At 49.2% G+C, this 22,259-nt stretch overlaps 1 protein-coding gene across 1 annotated transcript in view; it reads left to right on the top strand.

The window, feature by feature from the left end:
• The window catches only part of LOC139061339 (uncharacterized), a 115,419-nt gene that overhangs the window by 9,734 nt on the left and 83,426 nt on the right, over nucleotides 1–22,259 (top strand). Inside the window, exons 3-6 of the mRNA XM_070541247.1 lie at nucleotides 1,563–1,583; nucleotides 9,561–9,579; nucleotides 19,390–19,490; nucleotides 21,976–22,092. Of these exons, the coding sequence (XP_070397348.1) occupies nucleotides 1,563–1,583; nucleotides 9,561–9,579; nucleotides 19,390–19,490; nucleotides 21,976–22,092 (258 nt within the window). The remainder of the gene's footprint in view (nucleotides 1–1,562; nucleotides 1,584–9,560; nucleotides 9,580–19,389; nucleotides 19,491–21,975; nucleotides 22,093–22,259) is intronic.

Here is a 22,259-nt window from a genome sequence, read left to right as displayed (position 1 = left end):
GCGAAACGCACTCTGCTGGTTTGTTTAGTTTGGTCAATTGGTTATCGTTTAACCAAATTAGCTGAGAAGCTAATTATTGAAATGCGCGGTTGCCTATCTACTGAGCTCCAGCCACGGGTATTTATGAAACAGTATTAGAAATCTGCATAGACACGGCGTTTCGCAGAAGTTGCAGAGAATTAGGGGCGGCACTGGAGTACGCATGTTCGGTAACATACTAATGAGCTCGTTCCAATGTATTAGTTATGCGAATGCACTCTGAATAATACGGACATTCCAATACTGATGCCGGTATAGATAAAACTTATATCTAAGAGAAATGTCGCCTTAAAGATATATATGCGAATTACGTGCGAGCTTAGAATCTATGGTATGATGGTAGATAGTCAGCTTTATTTATCTAAGTCTTATGAGTTATCAGCCGTTTGTTGGTTGTTTTTTACCTTCATATTCTTACACCAAAATAAACACTCGTAGGACAACAGCGCCGCAGTTGCCCCCTTCGCGCTTTTTTCCCATTTCTGGCTGTTGGCGAATTTATGGCGCAGAAGGAAGGTCACTCTATCGAATATAATTAAGAAGAAATTGTTCAGAGAATGAAGAATCATTCTGCAGGCAATAAAGTCTACCAGAAATGCACGTTATATGCCTTAGTGTTCGTAATTTAAGGGGAAAAAACAACGTGGCTCTAGAAAATAGTCAACGAATTTGCAGGAATTCAGGGTAAATCCATGTTGATGAAGTAATTCTCTACAACTTTTCTTGAACACAGCGTATTATAATCTTCGAAACCTTTCAGCTACCCGCCATGGTTGCTCAGTGGCTATGGTGCTAGGCTGCTGAGCACGAGATCGCGGGATCGAATCCCGGCCACGGCGGCCGCATTTCGATGGGGGCGAAATGCGAAAACACCCGTGTACTTAGATTTAGGTGCACGTTAAAGAACCCCAGGCGGTCGAAATTTCCGGAGTCCTCCACTACGGTGTGCCTCATAATCACAAAGTGGTTTTGGCACGTAAAACCCCATAATTTAATTTTTTTAACCTTTCAGCTGATGGTTTGTTGCTGCAACTGAGAGATAATTGCAAGGTGTTCACCCCTCTCCTTTTTAAAATGGCCATCAGGTTAGGGCAATCTCGACCGTTAATGCATGAATGAAATTAAATAGGAAACATTTTAATGTTTTAATCGTTTAAGATGTTGGACTACACATTGCAGCCATCTTGTTTGCTTGCAATGAGCGTTCCAGATTTGACGATTACTTTTAAGAGGCAGACAATAGACGCGGCACAAAAGGAATGTCACACACACAGGGCAAGCGCCAGTCCTGTGTATGACCTTAAGTTTGTGCCGTGTCTCTTGTTTGCGCCTTAAAAATATTCCTCAAATATACACCGGCTAGGCCGACAGAAAGTTCGTCTAAGCGTTCCAGAATTAACTCATAACTCTATGCTTGAGGTACAGTGGACTGGAAATGGAGGTTTGACACTTTCTAAACGATGAGGCATTGGTTACGTGCTGTAGTTACCACTCACGTGTTTCCATTTGTCTCTCACCTACAGCGTCTTCTTACACAAGCGAAAGTAAGTTAAAGCTGGGGGTGATGCCCACATTGGAAGAGACTGGTGCCGTCTCTGAATGACCGAAGCGCATTTGCATGATATGTTTTCTTCACTCCGTGAAAATCAAGGAAACGAAATTGCATCTCTCTGTCTAAAACAGCTTGTATGTGAAATTGTTAGAGCGGGGATTACAGTAAATTCTACATTGACTTTTGTTGACTTATGCTTTCCTATCCATGCGCGTGTCAATTTGCAAATTTTCATCACTGGACTTTTCGAAAATTGGGCCCTGTAAGTTTGCGCATAGTTATTTCTTGTACTTTCTAAAGAAGAAATAATTCTTTGGCAACGCTCCCATTTTTACTTTCTCTGCTGTACAAAAGCCGTGCTTGTGAAATGTATTACTTGACGCCCTCAGCAATATGAAAATTCTTTTTTTGCAATTGTTTTGTATAACTTTTATGTGCTGACGAAGAAAGTCTATAGTTCGCTTAACCCCAGTTACAGCATGAAAAACTATTTTGTTATATAAATATAGGAGGAGGAGGAGGAGGAGGAAGTAAACTTTATTGCCCTAGAAAGAGTAATTCAGCGGTCGGGCCGGATGTCTTCATCTTCTAATGGTTGATGCCGATCTCCGGCCTGCATGGTTGGCGCCCCTATTCCAGGGCACCACTGAGCGTGGCTGCTCGTCGGGCATGATCCACCAGCCTCCGTTGGAGGCTAGGGTCGCCGCTGGAGAGCACGCTCTCCCACTGCTCCGCACTCGGATTTTCTATTTTGTGGAATGCCTTATTCGTATTGCACTCCCATGTGACGTGATAAAGTGTGGGCATTGCGCCACACCACGGGCATGTGTCCCTGTATTGACCTGGCAACATTTTGTGTAGTTTATGTAAATTTGGGAAAGTTCCTGTCTGCAGCTTTCGCCAGTAAACTGCCTGTTGTAGAGTGAGTGTATTGTGAGGCGGGGGATATCTGATCCTCGTCCCTCTATGCTAATTTAGTATGTAAGAGTACGTTGGGATCACTGTCATGAAGTCCTCAGGATCTCTGTTTAGGCCCGCTTGGTTTGTATGCTCGCGAGCGATCTTATCGACACTTTGGTTGCCCTCAATCTCAGTGTGCCCCGGTACCCAAAAGATGGTGTGTCTAATGTGTTTATTCTGTTGGCCAGCGCGGAGGAAGATTTGTAGCGCTTTTAGACCAATTCTGCCGTTAATGTAGTTTCGACATGCTTCCTTGGAGTCTGTTGGAATTATAAGGGATCTATTTGTGCGGTAGCCCTCCACAGCTGCTAGAGCAACAGCCATTTCCTCTCCCTCGGTTACCGTACAATCCCGTGCCGACGCGCAAGCGATTTCCCTATAGTCCGAGCCTATTACTGTTCTTTTTCCCTTCGTTCTCGAGGATCTACCACGGCGTCCGTGTATACCGTGTTCGCCTTGGTTGCTAGGTATTTTTCTACATACTTTGCCCTAGCGTTCCGCCTGGCTGTGTGTAAATTCGGGTCCATGTTTCTTGGCAGGGAGCCTACTTTGATGGTACTGCGATACTCATCGGGTAGGTAGGCCATTCTTTGTTCTTCCCTCTCAATTTCTTTATGCCCCAGTTTTTTTAGGAGCTCTCTGCCCGTGGTAGTCTGCTGGAGTCTGAGTAGCTGCGACCCTAATTGTGCTTCTTTGAGCTCCTCGAACGTGTTGTGGAGTCCGAGGGCCAGCAGCTTCTCTGTCGAGCTGTTGGCCGGCAGGTGAAGCGCTATTTTAAACGCTTTCCTTAGGATGGCGTCGGCCTGGTCCCGTTCGCCTTTGTTTGTGTAGTAATATGGGAAGGCGTACGTAATCCGGCTGATTATGAGGATCTTAACCAACTTGACTGTATCTTCCTCCTTCATGCCACTTCTTTTTTGCGAGACGCGGGTGATCATACGTGCCACCTGTGCCGTCGCTTGCTTGAGTATGTTTATGGTGTGTGTGCAGCGTTGATATCTCTGCACCCACATTCCCAGATTCCTGACGGCTTCTTTTTCTGGTATTTTTTGTCCTTCTAGGGTGACGCTGAGATTTGTTCTTCCGAGCGTTTTCCTCTTCTGACTCGCAGGAGCTCTGACTTATCCGTCGAGCAGGCGAGGCCTCTTTCCCTGACACATTCTTCCACGCATGTTGCTGCGGCTTGTAGTCGTTCTTCTTTTTGGCTGAGCGAGCCTTGGTTAGTCCAGATGGTGATATTGTAGGCATAAATGGCGTGATGTATGCCGTCGATCCCTTCCAGCTTCCGGGCTATCCCAATCATTGCAATGTTGAAAAGGATCGGTGAGATCACGGATCCCTGCGGGGTTCCTTTGTTAGGCGTGTGGAACGTGTCTGTGCGCAGGTCTGCTAACCCCACCGTGGCTATTCTGTTTGATAGGAACGCTGTCACGTAGCCGTGGATTCTTCGTCCGCTGTTGAGATCGTCCAGTCCCTTGAGGATGGCCGCGTGGCTGACGTTGTCGAACGCCCCTTTGACATCGAGTGCCATTATTATGTTTTCTCCGTTGTAGGGGAAGATGCTTAGAACCCCCTCTTTAATTTGTAGTAGGACGCCTTGGGTTGATAATTTGGTGCGAAAGCCGAACATATCGTGGGGATACAGATCTTCATCTTCCATGTATTGTTGTAGCCTCCTTGTCACGATTCGCTCGTACAACTTGCCAAGGCACGAAGTGAGTGATATCGGCCGTAGGTTTTCTACTAGTAGCTTTTTCCCTGGCTTGGGGATCATAACTACTTCCGCATGTTTCCATTCCTCTGGCAGTGTCCCCGCTTCCCAATGTGTATTGAGGAAGTTCGTCAGCTGTGTGACTACCTCATCACTTAGGTTGCGGATTAGTGCGTTCGTAATCTTGTCCGCACCTGCTGCTGTGTTCCGGGTCGATGCCTTAGCTGCTGCGAAAACTTCCTCTCTGGTGATGGGTATGTCTAGGTCGGGGTTTTCTTCGCCTCGGTATCTCTCCGTGTACGCTTCGGGTTTATCTTGCCCGTAGCACTTTACACGGACTTTTTCCAGTAGCCCTTCTTCTGTCCCTTCAAATTGGTGTACTAGTCTTTGGATGGCCTTGTTACTTTCTGACTTGGTCTTGGTTGGGTCCATTAGAGCCTTGAGGATACGCCAGGTCTTTGCGGTGCTGAGGGTTCTATTCAGCGTGTCGCTAAACTTTTGCCAACTTTGTCGTGTGAGTTGGCCTGCGTATTCCTCTGCCTCCTTGGTAACCTCTGCTATCTTCTTCTTTAGCTTCTTATTTAGTCGTTGTTTCTTCCACCTTTTTGTTAGTCCACGCCTTGCCTCCCATAGCCTGAGGAGTCGCGAGTCCACCTCCGGTGTTTGCTCTGACCTTTCGTCCTCCTGGGTGTATTGTTGCTGTATTTCCTTAAGTTGTTTGCACCATTCCTCTATGGAGGTTATCGCCCCCTCCATGTGCTTGCATTCTTTGCGAAAAGCGTTCCAGTCGGTTATTTTGGCTGTTCCTATCTTGCGCTTGATGTTCTCTGCTGACACTTGCGTTCTTATAATATAATGGTCGCTACCCAGGTTCTCCAGCAGCTTCTCCCACGTGGCTTATCTAGCTCCCGTGACGTATGTCAGGTCTGGGCATGTGTCGGGACTAAAGCTGTTGCCTAGGCGCGTTGGATGGTTTGCATCCGTTAAAAGGGTACAGCTTGTGATTTCTGCTGCGTCGCTAACTTGCGTTCCCTTCTTAGTGTCTTTTTGCTATCCCCAGCTCTGCCCCCTGGCATTAAAGTCACCCATTATAAGCAGGGTGTTGGATTTCGCTAGCTTGCTGGCTCCTATGAAAAGTTTCTGAAAATCCCCGTCATTTTGTCGCGGTGGACTGTATAAGTTTATGATAAAAGTGCTTTTTTGTTTTCCCTTTTTCTTTGGAATTATCTCTGTCACGATGTGTCCTATCCGCGTGTCCGGAATTTCATCGTGTGCTATAGCGACTAGTTGTTTACTAATTAGGGTGGCCGTGCGATCTTTTTCTTGGCACGTGTATCCCTTGAGTGTCGGCACGGTGTTTGTCTTCTGCAGTGCGATTATGTCAGGAAGACTTAACTGTGAATTTATGAATTGCTGCAGCGGGCCTTGCTTTTTGCGGTAGCCTCTGCAGTTCCACTGCTATATATCTAATGTGTTGTTTCTAGCCATGTTGGTTTATCGTTGGTTGTTGTTAACTTTGGTTTTCGGTGCCGAATCTTTTTTCGTGATAGTGTCTATCTCTAGCCTCATTTGTTATCTTTTGCGTATTTTGATTTTTTATGTAGTTGCGAAAGCTTTGATCTTGCATCGCGATCTCTTGTTGCATCAAATTCATTTGCTCCTGCATTTTTGCATAAAGGATTGCATTTGCATTTCTATGGTTCCCTTTTCCGACTGCTGTGGCTGTTGCTCCATAGCTGGAGGCAGAGTCTGCTGTCGCGGCAGGCTACCCGCCCTTTGCTGTCGCAGTTCCTTGATTAGTTCTTTGACTCTCTCCTCTAGTTGTTCTGTTTTCTTCCTACTCTGCTCTAGTTCTCGCCTTAGAGCCTTGTTTTCTTCCCTTAGTTGTTTAAGTTCGTTGTCTTTATTGTGATTGTCCGAGCGCGGAAACAGTGATTTGGGAGGGCCTGCCCCCCAGCTTACCTTAACTCCGCCCTTCTTTTGTTGTTGTTGTGGTTTTGGCTGCTGTTCCCACTGCCCTTTGGCTGCGGATGGTGGCCCCAGCGGTGGGAAGGAGCTGTCCCTGGAGTGGCTCCGGTCCCGGCTCCGCGTTTGGCTGCGGCCTCGGCTGCGCGAGCGGCTCTGCTCTCCTTCTGAGCTCAGCCACCTGGGACGGCGCCTACGGCTCCGGCTCCGCCCTCGGCTTTTCTGCGAGGCTCCTCCTCGCAGCTCGTCGATGTTCTTGAGGCGCATTCGGCAGTCCCGGGTACCGGCGGCGTGTTCGCCTCCGCATACCAGGCGCTTTGGTTGGCACTCATGTCCTTCAACTGGGTTGTTTGCTCCGCACTGCCTTTAGGTTCTCGCTCCCGGCGTTGGGCAGACGTCCGAGCGGTGTCCTTGCGTGCCGCATACGTAGCAAAACTGTCTGGTTGGTCTGCAGGGGTATGTCTTGTATTCTACTGCGCTGAAGATGACCCACTTGGGAATGATGGGGCCGTCGAAGGTGATTAGCTCCGTCTCCGACTTGCCCAGCATCCTTGCCGCCAGGATCTCCACCCCTTGAGTACGTAGTCGCAGCTTGGATTCGAGTATTTCAGATGGTAATCCTATCGGTTGTCCGTGGATGACCGCCCGCTTTACGTCGCCAGGCATCGCCACGTAAGCGTTTACTTCGTAATTGATGCCGCTGTATCGGAGGTACTTGATCTTCCTGATGACGTCCGCTACTTCTTCCTTGGAAGGACTTGCGATGACGATGTTGGACCCTGGTCGGAGCCTGACCAGAAAGTCTTCTTCCTTGAATTTCATCCCGCAGGCCTCTATGATGGGTTGCGTTGCTTGATATGGTTTCATGTCCTTGATTTTCAGCCCCCCTTTGGGCCGGATGATGATCTTCGCGTCGTCCGTCGGTAGCGGTGGCAGCCTCTGCCTCGGCTGCCGCGGCGCTCGCACCTTTTGTTGTTGTTGCTGCAGCGCTCCCGTCACGCCGTCTTGCGTGACGCCGCTGCCAGCTGTGGCTGCCGGCGTCATCTTGTTATTGTTCCCCGTGGCTTCGGATCCTCTCGTCTTAAAAATGACGTCGCTCTCTGTAGCACGCTTGAGATTCCTTTTCTGGCGCCTGGAATGGTAGATTTGCCAGTTTTTTTCCCCGTCTTGCTGCCGGCTCGCCTCACCCGTGGCGTCCTGCTGCATGAGGTCCTCTTCTGCGGCTCCGGTGCCCGCTTCCTCCATGCTCGAGTGCGTGGTGGCGGGCGCCTCCTCCATTACTTGGCATTCTGCCGGGTTTTGGGCCGGCCCGGCCATAAAATTGCTTGTCACAGGGTTGGTAGCGCCCCGGGGATCCATTTCGGTCGATGCCTTGTCGCTCCGACCTACTTGCTGCCCGCCTGGGTGTCGGGTGTGGCTAAGCCTAACGCGAGACTTAGCTCCCCGGCCACGTCGGAGATCTTCGAAGTCCGATAAAAAGTCCAAAAAGGGGCCTACCGGCTCGAAGGTGGTATCCTCGTGGTTCTGACGATCAGGTGCGGTATGTTGTAGGTATGTTGTAGGTGCGAGGGAAAGCGTTCGAGTGTTAGCCTACAAGGGTGGAGGGGGTAGAGGCAAATGAGCGAGTCTCCAATTCTAGCCCAGTCGTTGCTGCGCGTGGCACAGCTGATAGTGGCCGCACTGGACCTATCTTGAAGGTTATCAGCGGCGGCAGATACAAAGATTTCGTCAGACGAGATAACCTGTGGATTCGTGTGAGCTGTGTTGTCCATCCCTAGAGTTGGAGGCCACGTCATCTCAATTTTTGGAGACGCGTTGAAGCTGTAGAGGCAGCACAAGGTGTTCGCTGACCGCTGCTGCCGTTCTTCATCACGTCAGAGTCCAGGCAGCGAGTGTCCGTGGTCATCGAGTGACATCTCTTCACGTCTGCCTGTACGACCATCGCACTGTTGCCGGTGTAACGCACAATTTTTCCATCGCAGTTTCGCTCTGAACGCGAAGCATCGATGCGATAGCAACTTAATCGACAGCTATGCGAAGTAAGAACACTTGTTTTAACGGTCGTATAAAATTATAAGCTATTGTTTACGAAGTTAATAAGCATGACGTCACGCGCGTACCGGGAACGCAAGCAGATCTCCGTTGACCGCGGAAACTCGCTGACCAAACACTGGAGTGTGGAAGCACGGCAGCAGCAGCGAGCGGATTTACCTTCGTGCTGCCTCGAGCTCTCGCAATAAAAAGAGATTGGAATAGTTTAACGTTGTACTGTCACATGCTTGCAAATTTTGTTAATGAGCGTTTACATTATTTTGTGTAGCTGTGTAACTATATATATATACAGTAAAAGCTCGTTAATTCGAACCGCAAGGGGAAGCCGCTTCAGTTCGAATTAACGAAAGTTCGAACTAACGAAAGTGAAGGAGAGCAACAGTACACTGCGATTTGGAAGCAGTAGGGAATGTCAGAAATTTGTCGTGTCAGAAAGTGATGGCGTGTGCCGCGGCCACACGCCATCTTCAAGTCGAAGCTCTGGGTCCGACTGTGCGACACCACCGATGTCCACCGAAATGAACGTTAGCCGAGGCTTAACACCATCACAATGAATCGCGACGGCCGATACCTCCTAAGCTGAAAACAGAGGTACACAGCCGATAAAGACTGCCGAGACAAAGACGCCGAACATGTGAAGGTGGCGAAGGCCCTGATTCGTTGGTTCTTGATTGCAAGCGCAGCTGCGACGTACTTTATTCGCTGTGTTTTGGCGCTTGCCGTGCCATCTCCGCACAAAATTAGCAGCTGCACAAGATTTGCAAAGCCTCCGAGATTCGCAACGGGCAAGAAGTATCGGAGGTTACGTAGAACGGAGAGGCGGCAGCCGCCGCTGCCTTCTGGCTGACCCCGCGTCGGTTAGATTTTTTTCCGATTTTGCCTTCTCTCGCCGTTCTCTCCTTTTAGGAGGCAATACAGCCTTGTGTGTAGGCAGTAGGCGCGTTTCTCTGGCCGTGTGCCAGGCGAGCGTAGTTCGAATTATCCGTGAGGGAACCTTCTCACGTTCGAATTAACGGACTTTTTTATACATAGACTTCTGTGGAGCTTGGCCGGACCAAATCGTACAGTTCGAATTATCCATAAATTCGAATTATTGAAGTTCGAATTAACGAGCTTTCACTGTATATATATATATATATATATATATATATATATATATATATGTATGTGTGTGTGTGTATATGTATTCAATTTATATTAGAGGAAGTAATTCTATGCGTATCAGATAACGGCGCACAAGCTTTCCACTGCTGTTCCTGAAGTCGAACTGACTGCACGCAGGTACTGTGGGACCAGAGCAGTAAGTATAGCGGGTTTCCGCTCGTGCATCCTAACGTTCCCAATTGCCCTGAAATCTTAGCAGCACGCAACGAAGGTCGGATGGCTGCCGTTATCTCCGTCGGCAGCCACAGCAAATCGTAGGCAGCCTTTTATATGGGCCGTGAAATCCGTTCCTGTTGGCCGGCAGAAATCAAGAATGATGTTTTTCTACAGCGAAGCAACGTACCTGACGGACTAGTATGAGTGCGCAGATTGTGAGATGTCGTAGGGGGAGGGGGGGCGTATCTGGGCTAGCTAACGTCCGTAAAGTGAACAGAAAAGATAACGAACCATAGTACGGCGCAGAACAAAGAAAGGACGCGTGATTTCACGGCGCGCCAGAACTGCGCAGTGGGGGAGTGATCCCGCGCAGGCCGCTGTTGCTGCCGGCTGCGTCTGCTGCCGTCTGCCCTAAATGCAACGGCGCGGCTGTTGTGGAGGGAAAGCATAGAGCTGTTGTGGAAAACACGGGGATGTGCGCCGCGGTACGTGAGTAAAAACTGGAATGTGCATTGCAGAGGTAGATGATCGCAACAGTTGCAACTTCGAAAAAAAATAGGAAACGTAGGAAGGCCATGCATTGTGCGCACGGCTGAAGAACAAGCCGAGTACGACGAGATGCGTCGACAGCAGAGACGCGACTATAACCAACGACAATATGTCCGTACGAAAGCGGAGAATGCGGCCAGTGACTTTGCCTCCGAAGAACATCAGCGAGAGCAAATGCGAGAGAGTGATCGTCAGCGTCGAGCGCAAGCTACCGATGAAGAGCGCTCACTGAAGGCCGCTCGAAAGCGTGAATTAGGTTGTTTGAGGCTGCGTATAAGCGTCAGAAGCCGCTTTGCTGGCTGATCCACCACCATATGAATGGTTCGACCTGTCTTTTTTGCTTCTTTGCGTGAACTATGTGTTAAGACACTGCACCACGTAAACCGCATCTTGACTGGTACGGTATGCCTTCTTGCACGTTCTGTTAGTATTAGGCATAGAGTTTCATACAATAATTACTAGAGGGAACTATGTCGCAGCGATCGTTCAGCCATCATGGTAATGGTGGAAAGCGCGTGGATTTATCTGGTCTTCATGCTTGCGGGTTCAGACGCTCCTGTGGCATTGTTTATTGTTCGCTTTTTCTGCCTTCATTGTCTTCAGTTTCAGAGAAATCCTACTTTTCTAACTACGGAATATTCTGCGAACCTGCACAATTGCTACAGCTTGTCGAGGTGGCCAAACTGAAATGCGCCAAGTGTCTCAATGCGCTCTCTTTCCCGCTAGGAATTCATAAGGGCGTCCGTGACGTGATGGTTTTAATGGGGGCCTCTGTACCATAGCTCCTGTGTTCGAATCCTGCCGTTGGACAGCTTTATAACGTTGATTTAATTATTTATTACACAGAAATTTGTAGAAAATGACGAGTTTACAAAGTCACCAAGCCGTTCGAAGCCAGTAGGACGAAGTTTGCGTAAATCATATCACATGCCATAATTACCATGCTGGCTGAACGGCCCCGAATGAAGCTCCCGCATGAAACTCTGTATGTTTAGGTGTTGAATACCCTATTTCAGCTATGCTCTAGAAGTATAACTTATCTGGAGGCTAGGAGTAGCATTCGAATCCCTGTATTCCAGAGCGTCCTTTCGCTCGACTGATCATGATGTTGTTGCCAACCCTTTGTATCGGGTGGACGTGGCAACCACGCCTAAGCCAGGATGACGCTCTGCTGCCTACCCATTTGAGCAAAGCAAGCACGGGTAGGAAAGAGGAGAACAATAAAGAAAAAAAGAAGAAAAATGGGAGAGCACGCTACACTCATGGGCAGTCCTTTGTGCCCATTCGCAAGTGCCGCTCGCCACAGCATTCAGGGCATCTGATGATGATTGAAGTTTAGTGGCGCAAGGGCATCAAGGCCAAAGAGCGCCAGGATATCTGGTTTGGTTTAGTAGAATTGTGGGTTTAGTTCTATGGCTTAAAATAGAGGCTGTATACAGGCCTACACGTACGACAAATCTGTAAATATTAGTGAATGAATGTTAAAATAATTACGAAGATAAATATAAAACCTCGAATGCTTGGTTATAGGCACACATAGTAAATTATTGCCGATAGCCCGAGTCCCTTGCTGTAGAATTCTTGCTAACGCAAGAAGTGCAAGAGAGCTCAGACATACTTTGTACATCAGACTGTGCCTCACCTGTGAGGCACAATCTGATGGTTAAAATGATATGAGATTATGTCTAGAAAATCAACTTCTGCAGGATAATTAAGCACTCTTTTAAAGTTAAAAAATGCATCCTCTGATAAAAACATTGATGGATGGGGGGGTATATGATTTGAATAATGTTCCCTAAAATGAGCCACTCGCTCTCGGTGAAGTTCAGGACATTGAATGAGGACATGGAGGACAGTTAAGTTCTCACCGCAGCGTGTGCACGTCGGTGGGTCAGTTGCAGTCAAGAGGTGTTTGTGTGTGCCATAAGTGTGTCCTATTCTGAGTCGTGCCAGTGTTAATTCGGAGTGTCTATCAAGCTTCAGTGGGAAAGGTTTGGTTAACTGCGGTTTAAGCAGGTGGAGCTTATTTTCAACTTACTTGTCCCATTCAGCTTGCCAATGAATACGGAGCGCCTTTCGTACCACAGGTTTCATGTCCACACCAGGCATCCTGCTTACATCAACGGTATTCCTATGAGTCGCTTGTCCAGCATTTTTGTCCGCCATTTCATTGCCTGCGATCCCAGAGTGGCCTGGCACCCAGCATACAACAGAAGCTAGGTTTTGTTTATACGCTACGTGAATGTGTTTAAGGAGCATGTTTAATACAGGGTATCGGCTTGCTTTGCCACAGGACAGGGCTGTGACAACGCTTAAAGAATCTGTGTATATTATAGACTTTTGTATTTTGTGTTGTACTATATGCTCAACAATTATCAGAATACCGAATGCTTCCGATGTAAAGATGCTGCTATTTTTATGCAATGTTTTAGACTTGGAGAAGTTTGGGCCATGAGTCATCTCCGCCACTGCGGCTCTGTCTACACCTCATGCACTGTCTTCTCCACTAGTCCGTTCGAAGCCAAGAGCATCCTCCAGGGATACATCCTGTACTACAGATGGCCCAATGCCCTCACACCGTAGCAGCACATGTTCAATGGCTCTGTCCTCCTTACCGCATGCCTGGCACCGCGCATCATTGTTTATGCTTCGAAGGCGCACAAGTGTACGGAGCACGCCAGGTCTTGCTTCAGAGGCAACCTATATTCCCCAGGGAATTGTCATACAGGTGCACCATGCCAATAGTGTTCTTATGACATCAACACACAGCCAACGTCGACTTCGTCGCCATATCCCACATCCAACGTGTTTCTTCGTCCTGCTCTCGTTCCGGTGCCTGTTTTGCACAATTCCCTTGGTGAGATTGCGCTGACAGCGGCGCGAAATAGGCCGTATTTACTATTTGTGCGACATAAGCGCCTCATCCTCGGAATGCGCATGCATGTCGCTGACAAGTAATCAAATGCACGTCTCGCCCACCGCCTTCGAGGCATGTAGAGCAGGTGGCCAGAGTATTCGCCTATGCCGACCACCTTCCGAGCCTAAAAGCTCGACCAGCCCAGCTCGCCCTGAATAGCCTCGTTGGACACCGCACCATGACAGCCGACAGTTATTCGACCAACATCTCACTGGCTCCGCTCGAGCACCTCTCGCGTGGGCACCGAGAGACAGAGCACAGCCTTTGCGAACGTCAGCGCCTGAACATGAACGATTTTGAATGGGTCGCTAACCATGGTAAAGCTGCTCCATCCCCAGAGACATCGGCGACGAAGGATGCACTGCGTCCGAAGTGCCTTCTGGTGGAGGATGTCCTCTTGTAGGCCACATAGCTCCGGTCTACTTGACATTTGCACTCCCAGGTATCTGCATGCCCATCACACCATCAGGATCTCGTCCCCTAGCCTTATATCGCCCTGATTCAGGGCCGGGCCCGCGAGGGGGACTGTTGCAGATTTTTTGCAGTTAAAGCGGAGTACTAGTGAGATTTACCTTCAACTGACAGATGGTAATCAGCGCCTGTAGGTCCTGAGGGCAACGTGCGATCAATACAAGGTCGTCAGGAAAGGTGAGAACAGGTAATCTGCACTTCTCATTCACGTCCACCGCACTAAGTCATAGCTGGAAACCGAGACCACTACTGAGAAGTTTGTGCTTTAGGTTGGCTACATACAGATTATACGCGCATCCCTCTCGTAGTCGACAGGGCATCTGTCGTAGTTCCCTCGCAGTCTTTATAGGTCAGGAAAGTAGACCCCCAGAGTAAGCAATGGCAGTATTGTTTCTGTACAGGCACTGTACTTTAGACAGCAATGTAGCCCGGATTTCGATTGTAGACAGGCAGTCAATAAGTGGAGGATGTGGTACATTGCGTACCAAGCAACATGGGAGGGAGAGCTGCTCTGTCTTGGCAATCGTCACACACCCACTAAGCCCGAGGAAATTGTTCTCCAGTCGTCGACCTGGACGGAAACTATTCTGTATTTCCGTAAGCAGGTGTTTTGCCTATGTTCACCTGCTTATTTACTCTTTTAAGATTCCTGCAAAAAGCCTGTGGAGAGCGCTGGTGGGCGGCATTCTTCGACAAGATCAACTTTGCCTCCTTTCTTCGATATGAAAAAGACAAGCGGCCGAGCTGCCTTGGGATTAGCGCACCTTCAGTGATCTCTGTGAACAGTCCAGTGAGCTGTTCTTTCGTCTCATTGCTGAAGCCTATAAATACTCCTTCTGGCAGGCGGTCCAGTCCAGCTGCTTTGCGGGCGCTGTTACATTTTAATGCACAATCAATTTCGCCTCCGCTGACTTGCCACCGCACACCCAAACCCTACCCTGGCATATCTCCTGGAAATGTCTCGTGTTCAGGCACATGAGATGACTCTCCTCCGCCTGCGGCCTAGCTTCCCTCTTCTTGGCCATATAAGCGATGCAGGTGGGAAGTGAGATGCTTTTCAAGCTCCGTATTTGCTTCCCCGGTATCCGCATTTAAGAGCTGAACATAGAATCTATGAGTCCAATCCATAGACTGGACATATCGCCAGAATCTCTGCGCTGCAGATTTACCCTCCTCGTTTAAAGAGCAAAACAGACGGACATTATATATAACGATCCTTACCCGTATCAGCATTTGCAGATCGTGTTTGAGGTCAAGGTACTCAGCCCAGGCAACCGAGCGTGTCTATTTGTCTCCTTTCTTGACAAGGAATCGGTGTGTTGGCGGTTCGCCTCGCAGCGGACTTGCCATGTTTCTTCTGCATCCACCAAGGTTTGCGTACTGCACGTGTACCGCGCTTTTACCACACCATATGTCCTTGTATAACTAAGTGCAAGGCTGCCAAATAGTCATACTAGGTCACAGCCCTACTTATCAAGCACTCGTCTCGTACTCACCCACGACATTCGTAGCGGCTCGGCTGGGCAGGTACTTACCCTGTTTCTTTGTATATCGGGCGTGAGGCACCAAACTACTCGAGCAGTTGAACTAAATAACCAGCCGATTGTGGTCGAGGCAAGCTCTGTAAAAGCCTTCCTCGTTGATGTTCATCTGCCCAAGAAAGTGGTTAAGGCCTGTTGACACCCAGGGCATAATCGATGGATGTGTAGCTGTCACAAGGACACCAGGGGGGATAGGGTATTCGTACGAGTCCACCTAGTGGGCCGTCCATTTTGGCCACTGCTGATCGGATGCAGCTGTACGAGCGAGGAGACGAGCGGCCCTCGCCAATCAGCAGCGGCCGGAACGAACCGTCCATTAGGTGGACTCTTACAGAATACCACCTCACCCTCAGGTTACCTGGCGTCCTCGTGGAATTATACCCGGACAGTGTGGTTCCAAATTCGCCGCAACTAGTTTAATCTCTTCGGTCATTCGAAGCAAGAGGTGTCCGTTTCCATCTGTGAACCCATTCCTCATTAAAGTGGCCCACAAGAATTATCTACCTGCTGGCAATTTTTTGCGTCCCTGAAGAGGCACTCCACGAGCTGAGTATTGGCAGTGTGTTGTTTGCTGCCGACTGACACATACACCACGAACACAGCACTTGACCTGCCCAGAACATCACCCAGTGTCCACAAATGATTCACACCGTAGCGCTTACACTTTGCCACTGCATAGCTCGACGTCATAATTGTCCAACCTCTCCACCCTTCCGGTCACCTCCAGTTCGATTCTTGCCCGCCCAATGTCATCCAAGATGCACTAGGGGGTGCTCAAGGCCTCGAAGGTGTGTTTATGCAACTGCACGAAGCCAGATATCGCTTGCACTAGGACACTATATAGCAATATTCACTTCTATACCAACCGGCAGGCACCATTCATATTCAGGAAACCGACACTGAAGCTCTAGTAAAACACTTGATTGGGCTAGTTGGTTCATGCTTTAATTAGTAAAGGCAAGGCGCAGAATACCAGGACTCAAGGTCCTGTCGTTTGTGCTCTTATTGAGTCCTGGTCTTCTGCGCCTTGCCTTTACTAATTCAATCTGAAGCTTCGTTTGCGATGGCAACGGCCATGGCGGGGCCACAACTTGGCGTAGTGGGGGTGCAGTACTTGTTTGACCTGTAACTTTGGCCCTGCCATTTGGAGGCTTAGCTGTCCAGGGGCAAGCATAAGTGGAGCTACTGCTGAAGTTTTCATCCAGGGTTGGTGCTGGGCAGCGTGGGTTGGACGAAGACCTAAAAAAAACTCACATCTTACGACCTACGCGCTGCCGCATTTCTTCCGCCGCGATCTGGCTCTGCACCAGGCCCTGATGGCGGACTCGAGCTATGTGTGGTGCCCTGACAAATTCCTCACGCGGACCCATTTTCGTGCACGCTCGTTTCACTTGATCATTTCACTGCTAACACTTCTAATACAAGACCTCTTCGGCTGACACTTCAGATATCCCATATAACACACAGGGCGCTCCTCTCTGCTCTTTCCAAGTCGAGATCGCACTACTGAGTTTATGCGGCATCTCGTTACAAGTACGCTGCTGTGCGTAATGTCTTGAAGACCATCATGGAGGATGATGATAATCGCTTCTGGGGCGCTCCAAAGATCAGTCACCGCATCCGCCTCTGTCATAGCTTCCTGTAACGTAGCATCTGTCTTTGCACGAAACTTCGCGGGCCTGCTCCTCTTTGTAATCTGTGAGACCGCACACTTCATTCGGAAAGCACTTCCGTCTCCAAGCGCAAGGTGTTGACGTGTCATCGCCTACGGGAAAGTCACGGCGTTGGTGCTCGCTTGGAAAGGAACAATATTTTTGGGATACATTCCAGCAGATAGCCTCTTTCGCAGCTACTTTCGTTTCTTCGTGTTTAAGCGAACCTTCCACCCCTGGTCACTGTCCGGATCGTGACTTTCATTTTCATAAGCTGCATAAGATAGTTGATTGCTGCGCCATTCTTTTACAGGAACTCACCCTGCACCTGATTCGCATTCCACGGCGGTTTTAATGGGAAAGCATTACATATGCCCCATTTCGCGAGGGTTGGTGGCACGACCGAATCCTGGTACCAAAAATGGCCGACGGCAAAGAGTAAACCCACATAAAAAAATGCTAGAACTGACGTGAGATTTCTCAGGGAGGTCCCCGTGAACAAAGTAAAATAATACCTTTGAAAATAATATTAGGTAAATTTCGGCCTGTGTGGGAATCGAGCCCGGGCGTCCGGGCTACGAGGCGAGCTCACTTCGCCGACTCCACGGCGGCTCCACGGTTCCGGTTGACTAAATGCGCGCTTAGTGCGCCCGTCATATTGCGCATGTCACGTCGCAACCACCTGGCTGACTGAACGTGTGGCTTAGAGCGTACGTCATTGAGCACGTGATGGCGCAGCCAATGTGTAGGAGGTCGCACCAGGTTATGAGAGAATAAAGTGAATGTATTAAATAAAAATTTGGAGGACGTTTAAGCTTAGCCTTCAAGAGCGGAACGCCATAGCATACAATGATTCCAGACCGCTTCTCACACTCCCCGCCAACTGCAGCTTATGTAATCGTAATGTTTATCGGGAAACGCTGGCGGCAAACGCTTTGCACGAAGGCGAGCTTTCTGGTAGAAACGCAGCCTCTTGCGTGGGCCGCAAATGCGCGGAGGCTAGCGCCATCTGGATTTATTTATTTCAAGGAAGCGAGCTCATCGCGCTGCTCTATGAATGGCAGAAACGCTGGAAATAGGTTTATGTTTGAGTTTCCGCGTGACAGAATTATGCTTTCTGGCATATTGCAATTACAATGCGACGCTATCATGTCTGTAGGTTCTGGTTAGACTGTTCGATTTTTCTGACACATCTTACTTTGAGAAATTCAATTATTTCAGTAACGCCTCTGCGCCACATGGAGGGCCTGAGTGGTTGTGGTTCGGAAGGATTGTTCGCCAAACTAGCTCCGACGCAAGAAGCCGACACCGGATTGTATGCTACACGGTGCCCTCAGCGCTGGCGCGGTAAAAAGCATTATTGTCCAATGACCCATTTGGAGAAATATACTGCGCATGAGCAGGAAAGGTATTTTCAACCAAAGTTTCTTAAGACATCTGATTTTTGCCTCACATACATGGTCGACGTGTGTCTTCGTGTTACTGGTTTTTGGATGAACTCAGGACATCTTAGCGAATTTTATTGCCGGTCAAGTCATCAATACTCATGCAAAGTTAGCACTTTTGTCTTGAACACGTAGCTTTTATTTTATAAGAACCCTAATATTTACATAAACAAGGGAAACTCATTTGACATGTGCAAGCACTCGAACTTAGTTCGCCGAGAAGCGGTCCAACTTGGCACCCGTTTTCCAACCAAATTTTGTAGTACTGCCGCTGCACGTAAGAGGACACGCGCCACTCTGCAAGTCATCCAGTGCCGCTTAGCGGTTGTTCCCGTTAAAGTGCGAAACAATAACAGGATACAGACCTACGCAAGAGGCCGCGTTTCTACCAGAACGCTCGCCTTCGCGCATAGTGTTCGCAGCCAGCGTTTTTCGGTAAACGTTACGGTTACATAAGCTGCAGTTGTCGGGAAGTCTGAAATGAAGTGAGGGGTCTCTGAACGCTATCGCGTTCCACTCTTAAAGGCGACGCTTGCGCGATCTACAACTTTTCATTTGGCCGTACAGAGGCTCATATAAAACGCAGGCGATGAGTGCTTGCGCGGACAAGGAAGGCGCAGAAAAGAAACATTTCACAAAAGCGAATATAATGTTTTCGCATTCCCAGGCGTAAGCAGTTTTACGTGTCTCTTGCGAATTTTGGGAATCGTACGTATCTGCTTTATCAGTCGTTGGGAGGCGTTGTCCTCCTCCCGATGAAGTTGATCGAGAGCTTCGTGTGGGAATACGTGGGAAAGCGGACGTACCGAATACCCGCTGCTCTCGCATCGTACAGCCTCGCGTGTTGGAGGCTGTTGTGCACAGTCTGACATACTTAACCCGACCATTTCTAAAGCGGCTTTTCGCAGCTCCTCTGAAAGGCACCGGCGATGGCTGGTTGGTATGCTTTGAATGGCGCTGGGCTTTTCATTTCTTTTGAAAAGTTATGTCACCATAAACGTGTCTTGGTTGTTCGCGCTGAATTTCATGGAGGTGGTATAGCGCCATAAATCCTATAGCAGTTCGTGTAGAATATTTTACCCAGCATTCATGTGTCCGCACCATATATAAGACAAAACGAAGAATATTCATGAACGAGCATTCACTCGGTCATACCTCAGAAGCTATGATAATGTATGAACATCGAAGTGCTCCTCACTGCGCTTCTGCTTGCAGGAACGAATCCAGCAAGAAGAATGTATATGTTGCAGTGGCCGTCTGTTTGGCCATCCTCGTGGTCTTGATTATCGCAGTGCTTCTGCTCACAGGCAGCTCGTGTAAGTCATGCTTCCTCTGCTTTGTGAAAATGCAGCGGCGGGAGCGGCGGGCTATAGCTAACCGCGATTATTGCGCGAGCCTATAGGGTTTCTTCACGAAAATTGCACATGTCCTCAACAACCACTTCAGCTTGATGAGTAACCGTATTCTACCAGGTTCACTCCTGCTCGCTTGGTCCTATGCTGCACTACTTTGCGAGTCGAAATGTAGCAGCATAACATAGCAAGTGGGAGCGAGTCTGAAAGGCGTCATTATATCCTCCTCCCCCGTGGTTGCTACTTCTCATAACGTCATTGCATACTATTACGCGCCAAGGAGGCCTAGTGACTTTGACCTTGCGCTGCTAAGCCGAGGGCGCCGTACCAATCCCGGCCGCATTTCGATGGGGGCGAAAACGCCTGTGCGCTGTGCATTGCGTGTACGTTAAAGAACCCCAGGTGGTGAAAATTAATCCGGAGCCCCACACTACGGCATGCTTCATAATCATATTGTGGTTGTGGCACGAAAACACCAGACTGATTTTTATAACAAAGTCAACTCCTTCGAACCGATACAAAAACTGGCTTTAGAAATCTATCACCATCATTCTAATGTTAACGAGTACAACGACCTTTAATAAAGGTAAAAATAGACAGTCGGAACTATGCCAGTAAACCTTTGCTCGGTCGTACGTAGGGCACAGTTGGCGTTTAAGCATTAGGAGGAGGAGGAAATAACTTTGTTGCGTGCCCTGCGAGTTGGTGGGGAGGGCCAAAGGACCCGCCTAGGTGACGGCCAGGAGTTTGTGGGCCCCGCGGGTCCTCGGCCCGCTGGATGGCCCATTAAGCATTAGTAATAAAAAAAATTGCCGTCCACGCACTCCGTCCAGATGGCTAACCAGTGAAGGTGAAACGTGCAGCCCGGTGTTTTATTACTGGGTTAATTCCGACAGTTCATTAAACGAGGGCTTGGTAGGCTGCCGGAACTTCGGTACGCAGTGGCTGCTTGAGCTCGGCTGTACGAGCCTGTTTTTCTGCAGCATCAGCACGACACGGCGTATACGAGCTCGTTCCCGGCTCTGATCGCGGCGTTGCTATTCAAAGGCTGCCTGCTCCTCAGGAGTACGTATGACCCGTGGCCTACCCATTTCGGAGCCGGAGAGAAACTGCGGTGCGCGCTCGGCTGCGATAAAGAGCAACGACATCACTGCTGGCACAGCCAATCGCGTGCCTCTTTCTCTCTTCTTTTGTTTTTCGCATGCGCATGGTGTTGCGTCGAAGGAGTTTTTTCGGCGTACAGGCGACAGACGTACGAATGAATTGGCTAGCCATTTACAGCTTGGCTATAAAATTTGGGCAGCAGCGACAGCGTAAGTGCGTGGGACTGAAAGTACACAGATGTCAAAACTTTGTTTGGAGCGGAGCGGTGTGTTATTGGTTGTAAAAGCAATAAACGGCGGTAAGTGAACGGCGGACCCGCCGACCTTTACGAAACTCCCTTATGATAAATTTCTGCGCAAATCTATACGTGTTTTTCTTTCGCGATATATTAGCTGGCGCATACAATGTGTCGCTTGCGGCACGTTATAAACGGCGCGAAGTGAGGGGTGAATGCCTACCTAAACGAGAGGGGGGATCGCGAGATGCAGCACGTCGGTGACGCATGGGCGCGATTCACAGCAACCGCAGCAGCCACACCTCCGCTCATGCAGCACTTTGTTTACATATATGTTATCGGTGCCGTCATCGGTGAACAGACTACAGGCGCTACTCTGGCGCATCTCGCAGCTATCGTGGTCGCATAGCCAGTCTTGCGCAGCACTGTGCTTTACTTCTCAAGCTTTCGCCATACCCTACTCCTCCTTTACCTGCCTCATGGCTCTACTGCAGCCTCCTCCTCCACTTTCCTTCGCGCGCTTTCTTCGCTATCGCCGTCTTTCATCCCCCGCTGCGTTCCACGTTCGCTCTTTCGTCGTTCGCTTGGTTACGAGGGACGCCAGCGCCGACGCAGGAGCAAGCGAGCTGTGTTCTAAAGCGACAGTCGGCACGATGTTACGAATTTGGTTTGTGGCACAACGCACCACTGGAACAGTCCTATCAAAAGTAAAAACTTTTGGCACGTAGCCACGTAGTGGCAAAGTGAATAGTGCAGCACTATAAGCACGGCCTCCAAGATCCCGCAGCGCGCGCGTCTCGATCTTGGATGCCATGCTTGCAGCGAAGTGTGTAGTGCGCGATCCAGAAGTAACTATCACTTGAGCAGTATAGGAGTTCCGCTACGACTTGTAGCTGTCGATATCTATACAACGGGACACTTATCTAGGTACGCGAAGTCAACGGTTGGTACGACAGCATAAAAGCATAGCGACTAAGGAACATTAAACTGTGCGAGTTGTTACTGCTTCATGTTATGTATTTTTTTTTCGTTCTGTGTCATCTATAACGCTACCCTTAAAAGCATGGCGACTACATATACCTTTATTTCTCGGTCTTTTCCGAACTCCAGCTGCTTCGTCGGAACTCGCCGCCGGGGAAGACGGTGAAGACAGTGACGCGACCAAGCAATCGCACTCGTACGCCGTGAACAGGGGCCCCGCGGGAAATACGGCGGCTAACGGGGCCAGTAAGTGTGGGACCAAGTTTTCCTGCTAGTTTGAGACGATTAGTTGATCATTTACTCGTGAACAAACCGAGCAAAAAAATTATTCCCAGTAGTTACATCTTCAGCAACACACATTAGCAGTGGTGATCGTCAGGGTCGACATCCGCATTAGGCACGATTCGCCGTCC

Source organism: Dermacentor albipictus, chromosome 6, assembly GCF_038994185.2.
Source record: "Dermacentor albipictus isolate Rhodes 1998 colony chromosome 6, USDA_Dalb.pri_finalv2, whole genome shotgun sequence".
In the NCBI taxonomy this organism is placed as follows: domain Eukaryota; kingdom Metazoa; phylum Arthropoda; class Arachnida; order Ixodida; family Ixodidae; genus Dermacentor; species Dermacentor albipictus.
Note: the sequence above shows the minus strand (reverse complement) of the source record. Positions and strands in the feature narration are given on the sequence as shown.